The following is a 15,616-nucleotide window of genomic DNA, read 5'->3' as shown; positions in this document are numbered from 1 at the left end:
CGTAATTGCCAGGAGAAGGTTCTTACGAGCGAAAAATTTGAGAAAGTTATCGGGTTAGAGAAATATGACGAGGTGGTAATGAAATTACAGAAGCGCCATCTATCCAGCAAATAGTCAACTAAATTATTTTTGGTAGTCAATGGCAACCATTTAAATAAAATAAATCATTTATTTAAAATGTTTTTAAAAATGCATGCAAATAGACATACAAACTTAAATCGTTGTCATAGTAAAAAAAGAAATTAAAAATCTTTATACATAAAAATGGAGACAAAAATGTATAAAAATTCATGAATTGAGAACAGCTGAACCGATTTCGCCAATTATTTTTTAGGAGTATTTATTATTGTCTGGAGAAGGTTTTTACGAAAGAAAATTTTTAAAAAGTCAACCGAATAAGTAGGAAAAGTGCAAAGTCTATTCATTGATGTTTGGGATTTGAACTCGATACCATTGTCTTTATTTACTCTATGGTAGATGTAGACATCTAAACATCAGCTCGATGTACAATCAATATAATCTATGGTTTCTATAGTTATTTTAGTTTGGAAATTTGAAATTTGTTGAGTGAATTTTTTTTTAGTTCACAATAATCTATCTATCTTCTATCTTCTATATATATAAAAATAGAGACAAAAGTGTATAACATTTCATCAATTGAGAACGGCTGGATCGATTTCGCTCATTCTTATTTTGTTTGGGTCGTAATTTCCAGGAGAAGGTTCTTATGTAAGAAAAAGTTAAGAAAATTGCACGGAAAATTAAAAAAAATACAATGAAAAATAAAAAATACCGATGACTACTATTACTATTATTATTATTATTATTACTATTTTATTTTCGGTAATCATGGTAACAATTTTTTTGTTATTATTATTTATTTTCCCCATTTTTGTAACATTTTTCACTGATGATTCGCTCCTATTGGTCGCAAGAGAAGGTGCTTATGTAGTACAATTTTAGGAAAATCCACCAGAAAACTTCGGAATCTGGATGTAAAAAAACAACAACTATATTAAGGTCACTATTGATTATGATTGAATATAATAATTATAGACCTGTTGTTATATTTTGTTAAAACCATAACAACAAAAATAAGAATTAGCAAAATAAGTCAATGTCTACAGTAAATTTCAAATTCACAGCAATAAACTAACATAACAAGTTATACCAAGTTTTATTGTTTTACCAACAGGCAACAATATAAAAATCACGAGATGGCACATTATTGTATTTTACCCACCGTAGTAAAATAAAAAAATGATATAACTTTGAAACTTAAGTGTTAGAAATTATAAGCTTACGTACACATCTCGCGGGGTCCGCAATCCACCATGTGTGGATTGCCTACATGATAATATACTGCTCGCATAATCATAAGAGAGTCTCACGGCAACGGCAAGCAGAATGACTAAATATTATGACTTGAGTAACTCACTGACTAATAAACGTAGAGCCTGAACAATGATAGATCGATGCTTAAAATGTACACTGTACATTCGTAAAATCGTACCACAAATTTAGTGTGCAATAAGAAAGCATTTTACAAAATTCGCATATTTAAGTGGTGGTTTCACAAGATTTTTGAGAATCAAAACGGTCAATGAAAATATATAAGTTTTGAACACCGTTAAACCGAATATTAAATAACAAATTAATCAAAATTCGAATCATATTATATAGAATTGGAATTTTTAACGGGCAACGAAGTGCATGAACCAAAATTCTTTGGAGGTAAAATAACTTTTGAATAGTTAATATAAATTCATATTATTAATGTTTATACTTCAATTGTAGCAATCTTACGGTACACTATGCCAACCTATTGGTCCTGTAACGTGCCACGTACAATCAATTGGATGATGTCGAATCGGAAAGGAAAAGTGAAATAATTGTAGACTCTCGAAATTATTCTAAGTGTTTTTTATTTAAAATTATTCTAAGTCCAAATGATTTAATAAATGAAACTGTGAAAAATATTCTAAGTCCAGGAGACATAAAATATTAAACTGGGTGACGTGAAGGTGCTTGCTCTAACTCTGGTGGATCACGTCTGAATTGTGCCTGATCTGGGCCCCCTTATATATCATACAGGGACTCCCGCGGTACCTTCTGGTCCCTAATGGTCATCTGCACCTGCATCCGCTTCTTCCCACGCTTTGCGTCATTCGCGCAACATCGTGCGTCAATTATGTGTCTATAATATTCTACCGGGTGGGTAATTACGTACCTAGTATATTATACCGGGTGGTAATTACGCATCCACACATTTCACCAAATAGCAATCATATAGCCATTATTTCAAGCGGGTAGAAAGCATACGTGTGATGATACCTTTTGATTAGTTATCTTTTTACCTTTCATTTTAGGTCCCAATTATAATTATAGGGATGTTTGTTATGCCCCCTAGCGTTGTGGTTATTGTCGGCTACAGAATGTAATTTATATATTATATTTAATATAAGTATCAGAGCACGTTGCAGTCCAAATGATCAACCTACATCCTTCTTGCAAGTTTACAGACTACTGCTAGTTTATTTAACAATAAAGGCGCCTAAGACGAGAAACTTCCAAATTCTTAAAATATTATGTTACAATGAGGATAAAACAATGTGTATTAGTACAAAACAAAAAAGCTGTTAGTTGCTGTAAACATCATCTAACTATTCAAGAACTATATTTCTGTTGAATTATTTTATTTAGTAAAACGTTAAACATTTTTTCAAAAATATAATAGTTATTAAGAGAAAAATTGTATAATTAAGAAGGTATCATACCTATTACATTGTTTTTAAAATATGATTTGGAAATTAAAAAATAATGTTATTTTTATTAATATTAAAAGTGTATGGCCATAAAAAAAACTGTGTTTTAAGTATTATATTATTATATTATTTTTATTATATTAGTAGTATATTTTAAGTATTTTTAGATAACAGTATGAATGTGAATCACATACTTTTTGCTTCTGAAGGGCTTTATAACCCCTAACAATTTACAGGTGAACTGACACATAATATGGTATAAGGTATGGTTTATAAATACGAATCATTAAACTTTTAAACACATCAATGAAAAGCTTACAAAACATGGCTGTGGCCCAAATGGATAGCTGACTAAAATAATCAATGTATTGATGAGAATTCTTGTTTCAATTTTTCAATCTTAAGATATAAAAATTAAACTATTTATATATATTTTTTACTATAATCAATTTGAACATTTTTAAGGTTTTGATAAATATTGTCATATTTGAACTTCAGATATTTATAAAAAATTATAAATAAACAACAAAAGTTTTTTTTTAAATTTGTAATCTGTGTCTTGGTTCTATTTCAAAAATATTAATGAACATAACAGCTAACAGACTTAATTAATATAATTAGGCTATCTGACCTTTTTAGAAAAATGAAAAACTGATCCTAGTGTAGAATCTCTCGGAGAACAAATCGATCTCTATGCAAAATATTCGTTCGGCCAACGGTTTACCGAGAAAACCGTCATAGATAGTAAGTAGTTAGTAAAATAAGTTATATGGAAAATTTCAATTTCGAGCTGAGTATTTTTAGTAGACTTTTTATAGATTTGAGGCCCTGCTGGCATAATGCAGCGTGGGCCATTACAAAAATTAAATGTAACAAAACAAATTAATTGGTAAAGTAATTAATGATACTTACCAATGATATCGATTCAATAGAATTTCCTAACTTTTATCTTAATTTGGCTCTCTTGCACATCTGCAGCTGTATCAATGTTTATGTCACGATTCTGTAAATGATTATGACTTATGATTTATATATTGAATGATAATATAATGAATAATTTCTATATGAAAGAATTTTGCAAATTGCATTAAATATTTCCCAAAGGTATAGAATCATTTACAAATAAATTTAAATTTCAACTAATTTTAAGCAACAATTTGATCCAGCACCATCTAGTGTAAAGCATTGTCATAAATTATGAAATTGTATGATACTATATTTCGTAACTTATTGCTTATTTTGACCTCACACATGAATTATCAAAAATATCAAAAAATAGTATTCAATGAAACTCATATTGGTAACACACATTTTATCCATAACCTAAAATATTGAAGTTATCTTTCCACACTTTAAAACAATTTAAACTTGAATATTCAAAAAAAATTATATCTGTAATGCCACTGGTGAATCCGTGTTACACAGCACTCATAATTTTGGTTATTGCTAATTTATGTATTGACAAAAGATTATAAGTGCATGTGTGCTCCTTTGTAAACCAATAACATCAAGGCACTGTTATAGAAATACACGATCATGTCATATACATTAGCATATAAACAATATGTAAAACTTAAAAATTGTATTTACTTGCTTAAACCTATATTATGTATTTTAGGTTTAAGGTAAATAGTTACATAAGATACACACATAAAAAATGTATAAATAATAAAATTGTGATTTTATAAATCTTTTAAAAATTATAATGATGAAATAAAAATATATATATTATTTATGGCTTATATTTGCCATTATACACAAACAAAAAAATAAAATAAAATATACATTAAAAAATAAAAAATATAACCATATGATATAAAAAAATTATGAACTGAAGAATACATTGTTGAATAATAGAGATGGGACTTGTGTAAGTTTACAACTTAACATTTGTTAGTAAAAAGCTTTTTTCAAAACAGAATAATCTCCTTATTGTCCTGGACAAATGCCTATGTCAACTATTGTATCTTGCTGACTAAAGCTGAAAAAAATAATAAAAAATAATATTAATAAAATTATTCTGAAAATTGTATCAATGTAAAATAGTTACTATAATCAATATTATTCAAATTTTATTATTGTATTATAGTGGTGTGCTTATACTTTATAGAGTATACTTATACTATTTATAATTGTCTATGTGTTATAGAGAAAAGTGAAATCAATAATTATATTATAAATATAAAAACTATTTAATATTATGAATTATTAATTCTATCAACATTTAACATTACTATAAAATTGAACAGTCGATAATTACAAATTCTCAAGTAATCAATCCATATCCGATTGTAACTTTGTAAGATAAATAATTATCTTTTCCATATTTCTTTTAACCCTTTAAAGGGCATAATTCTATGCTTACTTCAGATAAAAAAAAGTTATATTTTCCAATTTCTATATTCTTTAGGATGTTAAAAATGATGTTTTTCATAACTTCCCTCATTCGGGGTAGTTCTGAGGGGTTGTTTTTGAAGTGGTAAGTATATTTACCACTGCTCAAGTACAACAAAGTAAGGTGGTATATATATTTACCATTGACCAGTGACAACAAACAAAGGAGGTATATATTATATTAAATATTTACTAAAGACCATTTACAACTTTTTATATATTATTTTATACTAAATAAATAAATAGTTTAACAAATCATAAATATTTATTATTTATTAAAAAACAACCAAATCAACAAAATCATTTAAAATAAAATAACAAAATTATAATTCAGACTCAAATCAAATACTTTAAAATTTAAACATATCTACTAAGTAGATGTATAAATGTATAAGGTAAAACATAATAATACAACTTTGAACTAATAAACAAAATATTAACTTTTTTAAATTAAAAAAAAAATTGCAAAGCTACAACAAGATTAAATAAAATATTTCAAACATACTTTTGTAATAAATAGATGTACAAAATGTAAAATAAAATAGTAAAACTTGAATCAAGAATTAATGTATAAAGAAAATATAAAATACATATGATTATAAACTTACAACATATTCAGACTTTATGAATTCAATGTTCAAACAATAAATAACTAAAACGAACAAAGTATCTGTAAATACATAAAAAAAATATTACCATTTTAAAATTTTTTTAAAAAAAAGCTTCAAAAAAATTATACAAAATTTTTTCTGCAAGCCTAATTTTATAACAAATAGGTGTACACTGTACAGAGTATAAAATAAAATAATAAAACTTGAACTAATTAACAAAAGAAAATAGCAAAAACATATTATAAACTAATAAGTCAAACTTATAGTTTACTGTATTAACATACTTAAATTAACAAATTTAAAAAAAATACTTATAATTCATACAAATTGAATGTAATTGACTAGCGTTAAGAGTTCTTGTGGAAGGGTGCAAAACATTTTAAGCAAAGTGCAATATCACATTTTTTGCAAATAATGTTAGAACGTTTCTGTATCTCTTTTGTACTACAATATCCACACCGACGATATGTACCTTTGGTTGGTAAATGATCACCAATATTTTGAAGATAATAATGGTTTCCAATAATCAATTTTCCAGTTTTTTTTGTCAATTTTCTTTGCATTGATTTTTGAACACCTGGTTTTTTTTTTGAAGAATAATCACCGATTAATTGATTAGCTAATGTTGATCTGAAAGCAAGGTGTGTAAATTTTGATATCTTGGGGTCATGTAGATTACTTGTTGTTTGATAAAGTATAAATGAATTTACTATAGAAGCATCTAGAAGATAATAAAATATTTTTAACCACCATCTTCTAGACTTCCATGCCACATTGTAGTATGAATGAAACTGGTCAAAGTGGTCGACACCACCCATGTACTTATTGTAGTCTACAATAGCCATTGGAGCTTTTATTACTTGTTTATTTCCTAGATTATCTCTTCTAGAAACAGAACCAATACAATTGGCATTATGCATGTTACTAATTACATTTACACACTTTTTTCCTCTGTCTTTCCATTTACTTATAGTTAGTTCGTCAGAACTAACTATATCAAACTGTCCTTGTTTTAGTTCTTTGTCATCTTTTAGAACACAAGATGGAAAATATTTTTTATTTGATTTAATAGTACCACATGCAAAATTATTTTTTTCAATCATACTTTTCATCATGGGAATATTACTGAAAAACCCATCAAAATAAAAACAATATCCTTTATTGTCATAAAGATTGGCTAAATGTGTCACAACTTTTTCCCCAAGACCAATTTCTGGATCTCCTTGTTTACCTTGGTATACTTCAAATTGTAGTAGGTATCCAGTCTTAGAGCATGCAGCTGCCCAAATTTTTATTCCTCTTTTGATTGGCTTAAGTGGCATATATTGTTTAAGTGTGGTTCTTCCCTTGAAAGCAACCATACTTTCATCTATAGCAATATTTCTTGATGGGTTGAAATTTGAAAAAAAATTTTTATTTAGTTTGTTGATCAATGGCCGTACTTTGTATAATTTATCATAATTATCATGTCCCCGTTTAGGCATAGTCAAATTATTATTTAAATGAAGATATCGTAACAAAGATAGAAATCTTTTTAATGACATAACAGATGATATCCTTGAAACTTGAAAATTGGTATCAGTAGACCAGTAAGAACGAATAGTAGGTAATTTATGAAATCCCATTATAATTAGACAGCCAAAAAATGCTTTTAATTCTTCAACTGAAGTAACAAAATGTTGATTACATTGAGCAGCATATAATTCAGATTGAGTCTTGAAAGTATGTAGAATATTGTCATCAAAAAACAATTTGAAAATATCATTTGGACTATTTATATCAACAGGTACATTAGGTCCAAAAGGTTGTGTGAATTTAAATTTTCTAAATGTTTTTGGTCTATTACCTTGTTTTTTCCATTTGAAAGTCAATATTGGTTGAGGAACTCTTTTTTTTTTTGGTATGGGTGAATTGTTGATTATTGGCAGTATGTTAGGAGAAATGCCTGAAGAAACATTATTATCTAAATTTATTTCAGTAGACACATCACTATTTTCAACTATTTCTATAGGCATATTCATAATGTCAAAATCATTATCAAACACATTGAGAGTAGACGGTGATGGTGTATTAGTATATATATCCAATACTGGCGTTGCTGGTAAATTATTTTCATTTGGTTCATATGACATAGAATCAGATTTGCTAGATGATTGTGATGAAGTACTTCTTGTAATTTTGTGCTGTGGACTAGTAATTAATAATCCATCTTCATAATCTGAATCACCGTCAATATCAGAACATTCAGCCTGTTCATCAGTGATTGAAAACAAATAGTCCCTTATAGTTTCTTCATCCATGCTAAAATCATAAAAAATAAATTACTTATCTATTTTGACATGAATACTATTTATTATTTATTTGAAATACCTGTTTACTAATAAAACAATATTAATATAAATTTAAAACATACCTGTATGCTTGGTTGAACGTTGAAAAATTGTTCACCTCGCAAACGCGAATTGAAGGATGCAAATTCACAAACCGTAATCAGTTCATGCTTGTGTTTTACGGTCCTATCATATTTGAATTGGAATATTATCTTTTCGAAAAGGAGCGAAAAATAATTGATAACTTCATATTGTGTTAAATTTTCCCGTGATTAAGAATATACAATTATCGTCGTTGTGGCTACACTGGTTGCTTGACAAATTAAATATTTCAATAATTGCTAAGAACAATTTCGCGGGAACAACATGTGAGCAGTGGTAAATATACTTACCACCTTTTTTTTTTGTTTATATCCACTCATCAATGATGTCTTAGCAACTTGAACAAATAGTTATTTGATGATAAGCATTCTAAGAATAGATAAATACCATAATAAGACACCTAATATCATTAATGAGAGTAATATCGCCTATTTATTGAAAAAAACCTAGTGGTAAATATGGTTACCACTAATCGCTAAAGGGTTGCTTTAGATGTGAAATAAAAAATAAACTTTAAATAAATAATACACCTATTAAAGAAATTGTAACACTATACCAAACTTACATGAATTGAGTAGGCATGTAATTGTTGTAGATAGCATGATATTAACTTGTTTTTTGCGATGATTTTAATTCTTTGTCTATACATTGCACCTAGAAATAATAACAATGTTATATAAAATAAAATCTACAGAATACACAAAATATGATGACTAATAACTATGAACGACTTACAAAAACCACATCTAAGGAGAACTGTTTAGATTTGAAATTTGTATACTGTACACTGTAGTGAAATTATTATTCAATTAAACAAAACAAAAGTCAAAAAATGTAAAATACTTTAAATACTTAAAAATTAAATCAAAAATATCAAAATTGATAATAATCATTTTTTCTTTATCATGAAATTAAAAACAAAAAATAAATTAATAACCTCAAATATTGGTTAAGATTTGAAATGGTAACCTTCTAAAACTATATACAACCATGGTTATACTAATCTATAATCTATAATAATTGATAAAGCAAATTTTTGTATTGTTTTTTGGTTTTTTTTATGCTTTTTAAAAGCTATCTATTTAACTACTGGAAGATTTGTTACACTGACCAATTAAAAGGAATCCTCATAAATTTCTCTACCGATTAAGTTTTGGGTTCACAATTTCTCGTTCTCTTATGTGTGATTAATCTCGTCCGCAAATGGACGACCACAATAATTCTGAATAGAAAACATAATATTTACCCTTGTTATTTTGTAATTACTATAACTATTGTTCAGCGTTAAAGGTTTTGAGACTTGTCATAAATTAAGTTATTATGTATGCATAAAAAAATAAACATATAACTGCATATAACTATAAAATAATCAAGTACAGAGGTTCAAATTTTAGTCACAATACCATTTGCAGCTTGCTTCTGTTAAAATACTAAGTCCTTCATCCACAGCGAACATTCTTATTTACTTATCGTTTGAAAGTTTAAAAGTAAATCTAAGTTGTCGGATAACAAAAATCGTTTTCCTTCATTCAAAACAAATCACCTTAATTACAAATACTGTATTTTAATGTAATATAAATACACAAATAGGTAGGTAATCTAGACAATCTAGTATTTTTCGGACAGGTTTCAACTTAGGGGGACCATTGCTTCACCAAACGTTTTGGTTTAGGCTCTTCTAAGACGCACTCCCCAAGTCGAGGGTCTTTGAACACCCCCCCCCCTAGGTGTATTTTTGAAAATGTTTAATTTTTGTACAATGTTTCTGAAACTCGGGAACTGGGTAGTTTGAAGGTCGGTGATCAAATTTGGCGTCTTGTGTCGAGACAGTAGAAGCCGTTTTTCCCTGTAATTTGGGGCTTCAAAAGTTCAAAATTCACATTTTTTCGGTTTTTTCGGCATGGGCACTAAGATTTGGGCGCAACAAACCGTTTTGATAATTAAATATTATAGAGGACTTTGCGCCGAATCGATGGGTTCCGAGATCGACGTTATGCGACTTGTGGTTCGGGAGTTATGATTTTTCGTATGTTTTTTGTACTTAGAAAATTACGTAGTAACGTGTTTTTTGGATTTTGAATTTTCGATCGATCACTATGAAACTCGAGATTCTGGTATTTTAGCGTACGACAATTCAAAAAGGGTCTATGGTCGAAGTACCTACGACCATTAATTCACCCGTAATCTGGGAAGCAAAAAGTTGAATAACACAAAGTTATTTTTCGTATAACCATACGTTTCCTTATGGTATAGGTACGTCTGTCTAATGTTTTAAGTAATAATTATTTTGAACTTTTGTTTATATGCCACTTAAACAACACGTTTTCGAAAAATCTAAACTATAGAACTTACGAAGTATCCAACGGGGATCAATTTTATCTCTTATGATTTTTGTCCTATCTATGAAGGTTTTCCCGGGAAACAGCTGGAAAACGCGATTTTCCGAATTACGAAATTGTCAATTTTCCCGGTAAACCGATGGCCAAACGAACATTTTGCATAGAGGTCGATTTGTTCTCCGAGGGATTCTACACCAGGATCAGTTTTTCATTTTTCCAAAAAGTCATTATTTAAAACTTTTATTTTTTTAAAAGCCATTTGACGTATACGATGTTTTTAAAAAACCTAAATAACACGTTTTCGAAAAATCTAAACCATAGAACTTACGAAGTATTCAACGGGGATCAATTTTACCTCTTATGATTTTTGTCCTATCTATGACGGTTTTCCCGGAAAACAGTTCGTAAGCTAAATACAATAATATTTGAATTTAAAAATACATAAATTTGAATTATACAATAATTTTACAATAATTTTTAAAGTTGAAAATACATAAATTTGGGAAATGCATTGGGATATTTTGTGTTTTAATGTTGGTACACCTGCTTTTGAGTTCGGCCCCGATTTATTCGTTTATTCTATGACTAGATGTGCCTCGCTCTGCTGTGAAATTCGGTCTAAGTGAAATTCGGTCTAAGTGATATTCGCTCTAAGTGAGTACCCTAGGTCGGAGACGGGACTGTAAAGAAAATATCGTAAAAAGTCTAGTAGTCACAATTTTAGTTAACCTAACCTCCGGTGGTTTGAGAGGAGCCGATGGGGTCCTAACCTAACCTTCGAGGGGGTCGGTGTGCCTCGATTTCTGGGCTGGTGGAAGCCGCCTTCGGCGCCTTCGAGGGGGTCGTGTAAAAATCGTGTTATCAGGAATTCGGTCGGAAATTGTAATCGGGTGTCTAGAAAAGAAATCATATACACTAAAAAAGTAAGAAAAGTACTGAAGTCGAGTAAATAAATACGAAAAATGGTAATTGAGTGTCTAGCTATCAGTCCTAAACTGGTGTAATACCGTTTCCCATTGCATGACCTGTTCTTTTTTTTTTTTTTTTTTTTTTTATTTTTTTTTTATACTGCCTATGGCATTTTTATTTAAACGACCAAAGGTCTTTATAAATACAATACATTGAGGGTGAGTACAATATGATTATTTATAAGTAACATTTAAAATATTGAAATATTAAAATATTAAAATACAATAATAATTACTAAAATATATATTATACATAAACATGTGTGGGATTTTATCTCCAATGAGATAGTCCCTTTCCTAAGCCTAAGTGATTTAAACTAAGTCGTATGGCTTTAGGCGTTTGAGACGCCTAATGTCTTGCGAGTTGTCTAGAAGTTGTTTAGCAGTTGCATTCGGATGCAGCTCAAGTTTATTCGCATGTTTGTTGGCAAACTTTTTGATTTCGTCCTGGATGGATGATATATTCAAGTCTCGATGGATGATCTCATTCCTGTCGAAACGGTATGCTGCAACAATGGTACGAAGTGCAATATTCTGACATCGTTGAATGACTTCTATGTTGGATTTGCTGGCACAACCCCACAGTTGTATGCCATAAGTCCAAATCGGTTTGATAATAGCTACATATAGTAGCCGTTTGTTTGTCAGGTCTAGTGAGGAATGTCTTCCTACAAGCCAGTACAGTTTACGCAATTTTTCCTTTATTTGTATTTTTTTCTGTCGTACATGGTGTTTCCAATTAAGGCGAGAATCAAGGTGCATACCTAAGTATTTGGCTGAGTCCTTTTGTGGGATTGCCGTATGATCCAGCGACACTTGGAGATTTTCAGTTTTGCGTAAAGTTTAATTTACGTGCACCGACTTTTCTCTATTGATCTTGATTTTCCATCTCCTTGTCCAGTTAGCGATGAGGTTGATTGAGGTCTGTACGTTTTCAGTCGCAGTCTGTTGATCATTGCTTGTTGCTAAAATTGCAGTATCATCGGCAAACATGGCTGTCGTTGCGTTACAATCAGTTGGGATGTCAGCTGTGTAAAGCAGATAAATAATAGGTCCTAATACACTACCTTGTGGTACTCCTGCTGATATATTTTTCCAGTTTGTTATCGCTTCTTCATGCACAACTCTAAATTGCCTTTCGGTCAGATAAGATTTTAATAGTGCGCACCATGTGTGTGGTAGTTGTTCTTGTAGTTTTATGAGTAGTCCTTTATGCCAAACCTTATCGAAGGCTTGGGCTACGTCTAGGAACACTCCGCAGCAATATTTTTTTTCTTCCAGTGCCTTGCTTATTACATTAGTGACACGATGAACTTGATCAATAGTAGAATGTTTGTTCCGAAAACCAAACTGATGGTCTGGTATGAGGTGTTTTTCTTCTAGAAGTGGTTTTAATCGTTTAAGAAGAAGCTTTTCAAAGAGCTTTGACATGCTTGGAAGAAGCGATATCGGTCTGTACGAGGTAGATCGTTCAGGTGGCTTGCCTGGTTTTAGTAGCATGATCACTTGCGCCTTTTTCCATTGCTTAGGGAAATATTCCAGTCGTAGGATTCCATTGTATATATGTGTTAAAAGAATGACCGCCTTCTTTGGTAGCTCTTTAAGTATACGTGGGCTGATCTCGTCGAAACCAGGTGCCTTTTTTGGGTTGATGTTGTTATCAATTTCATGAGCGACTTCTAGAGGTGTAAAATATCGTATTTTTTTCCTTGTTTCGTTTAGTGGTTGACATTGTATTATATCAAGTTCGGAAGCGATATCATTTGGTTGAAATACATTCTCAAGGTGTTGCCCAAATACTTCAGCTTTATCTTGCTCACTGCGTGCCCAGGTGCCGTCTACTTTACGAATGGGTGGTACATGTGTACGAGGTCTTTTAATGCGTCTTGTGGCTTTCCACAATGAGTAATCGGTATCGTTCGTTGCAGATAAGCCACTCAAATGCGATTTAAAAGTTTCGTTTTTTATTTCATTGGTTTTGTCGCGTAGATTTCTACTGATACGGTTCCAATTGCTTTTATCCTCCGGATGTCGAGTTCTATGCCAGGTTCTTCTCGCCTTACGTTTTTGTTGAACAAGTTCTCTAATTTCTAACGGGTAAGTGGCCTCCCGGTTGTTTCCTTCGGAAATTATTGGTGTTGCCGCTTTTGCTGCTTCGGCGATGTCATTAGTTAATTTTTGCACTACCGACTCGATGTCTGATGGTGTTTTTAGCTTCTCTGTGAGAGTGGTGGTTTCTTCGAGGGTACTCCTAAAGAGATCCCAATCTGTTCTTTTGTTTGTGAGAAAGATTTTTCGTTTTTTCATTATGACGTTTGAGCTTAGAGAAAGTAACACAGGAATATGGTCGGACGATAGTTCTATTAGTTCCTCAGCTTCAATGTAGTTGGAGGAAATATTTTTAACTACGAAAAAGTCTAGTAGGTCAGGTATCTTATTTGGGTCAGTTGGCCAGTAAGTCGGTTTTCTGGTGGAAAATACTTCGGCGTTGATAGTATTAACTGCTTTCAATAGAGCACGTCCTTTCTGAGTGATGAGTCTTGAGCCCCAATGGGTGTGTTTTGCGTTGTAGTCTCCACCAACAATGAATCTGTTTCCTAGCTTACGGAAAAAATCAATAAATTTAATTTCATCTGCGCCTCCCTGTGGTGGGCAATAAATAGCTGTAACTGTAAGGTCATTGTTACCATCGTTGACGCTAACAGTTGTGGCTTGTAAGTATAGTTCCGAGTGTTTGTCAAACTCAAAATGTTTAATAGATTCTTTTATGATTATCGCTGTACCTCCTCGAGCTTTGCCACTAGGATGGAGGGTGGTATAGATACTATAGTTTCTAATTTTTAGGACAGTCCAAGGTGTGAAGTGTATTTCTGATATTAGAGCAATATCAATGTTTTCATTGTGTAAGAAGTCTTCGAGTTCTTGTTTACGCTGTACTAACCCGTTGGCGTTCCATGCTATGATTCTCAGAGTGAGATTCATTACTTTTTCTTTTGATTTTTGTTGTTAGACTTAGATTGATTACTTTCTAATCTATCTAGTCTAGATGTGACTTTTTCTAGTGATTTTGTTATATTGGTTAACGCAGATAAGATATCTATTAACGCGAGGTTGTTTTCGTTGGACTGTTGTTGTTGGCTGGACGTTTGGGGCGTTGTGTTAGTGTCGGTAGAGCTAGTCATCTGGGCATAGGAAATGGCCGCTGTAACAGTTTTTGTTGGTTTTTGCTGAATGCGTTGTACTGCAGAAACCTTTTTTGGGTGTGCTTTTTCTTCCGCTTTTTTGTAAATAGAGCAACCCTTCCAGTTTGCAGTATGTTCTTCACCGCAATTAGCACATTTAGCTTTAGCTTTTCTGGACTTATGGCAGTCTTCGGTTCTATGCTCTTCACCGCATTTTACACACGCTGGTTTTTTGAAGCAGTAATTTTGTGTATGTCCAAAAGACTGGCAGTTTTTACACTGTGGTATATCTTTTTTCTTTTTCGGTGGTTCTATTTTAATTTTATGATAACATAAACTATCTAGCTTGTAAATATCTTTATTATTTTCTTGTGGAAGTAAGTCCACGAAAAATAAAGGCAGTCTTATACGTTTATTTTCGCTATTTTTATCATTGGGGTTTAGCTTTTTTTTGATTTGAATGTTTGAGACATCGCATGCAGAAAAACCTTTGTCAGCTAGGTCTCTTTTAATTTCACATATGTCAGTTTCTGGGTGCAATCCACGAATTACGACACGGAATTTTTTTTTCGGCTTTTAATTGATATCTATGAAACTCAATTTTGTTGACTTCAAGAATTTTTACTGTTCGTCTAAACTGATGTTCATCCACTGTTGAGATTTTAATGTCACCGTTAGCGAACGTTTTCAGTTGCTGTTCATATCCAATTGCTTCTTCACGAGTTAGGATAGAAACTAGGTTTTGAATATCGTTAACGCCACACACTGTAATTGGTGGTGGTTTATATATTTTTGGTACTGTTTTGATGATATTATTATCTGTTTCTTTGAAGCGTTTTGTTAGTGGGCTTGAACTAGCTTCTGAGCTGAGACCCGTTTTTTCATTTGCATTTGTATTCTTTAAGTCATTATTTACAGTAGTATT

At 31.0% G+C, this 15,616-nt stretch overlaps 2 protein-coding genes and 1 long non-coding RNA gene across 4 annotated transcripts in view; 1 reads left to right on the top strand and 2 right to left on the bottom strand.

Annotated features, from left to right (window-relative positions):
- Window positions 1-15,616, top strand: part of LOC126548855 (28S ribosomal protein S18c, mitochondrial-like) — a 77,750-nt gene that overhangs the window by 46,312 nt on the left and 15,822 nt on the right. The gene's annotated exons all lie outside the window — the stretch shown is intronic.
- LOC126551254 (uncharacterized) lies at window positions 4,333-9,106 on the bottom strand. Its single transcript, XR_007605124.1, has 3 exons — window positions 8,938-9,106; window positions 8,768-8,856; window positions 4,333-4,746 (listed from the first exon to the last, which is right to left on the bottom strand). It is a non-coding gene; the product is annotated as an uncharacterized LOC126551254 (long non-coding RNA).
- LOC126551239 (piggyBac transposable element-derived protein 4-like) lies at window positions 6,072-6,795 on the bottom strand. Its single transcript, XM_050204109.1, has one exon. The coding sequence runs from the start codon at window positions 6,688-6,690 to the stop codon at window positions 6,118-6,120; it is 573 nt and encodes a 190-aa protein (XP_050060066.1). The 5' UTR covers window positions 6,691-6,795; the 3' UTR covers window positions 6,072-6,117.

The sequence above is a fragment of the Aphis gossypii genome, chromosome 1, assembly GCF_020184175.1.
Source record: "Aphis gossypii isolate Hap1 chromosome 1, ASM2018417v2, whole genome shotgun sequence".
Taxonomy (NCBI): Eukaryota; Metazoa; Arthropoda; class Insecta; order Hemiptera; family Aphididae; genus Aphis; species Aphis gossypii.
This window is presented reverse-complemented; position numbering and strand designations above follow the sequence as displayed.

Coding starts and splice junctions, on each gene's coding strand:
- LOC126551239 (XM_050204109.1), bottom strand. CDS start 6,690: ATGCATAATGCCAATTGTATTGGTTCTGTTTCTAGAAGAGATAATCTA.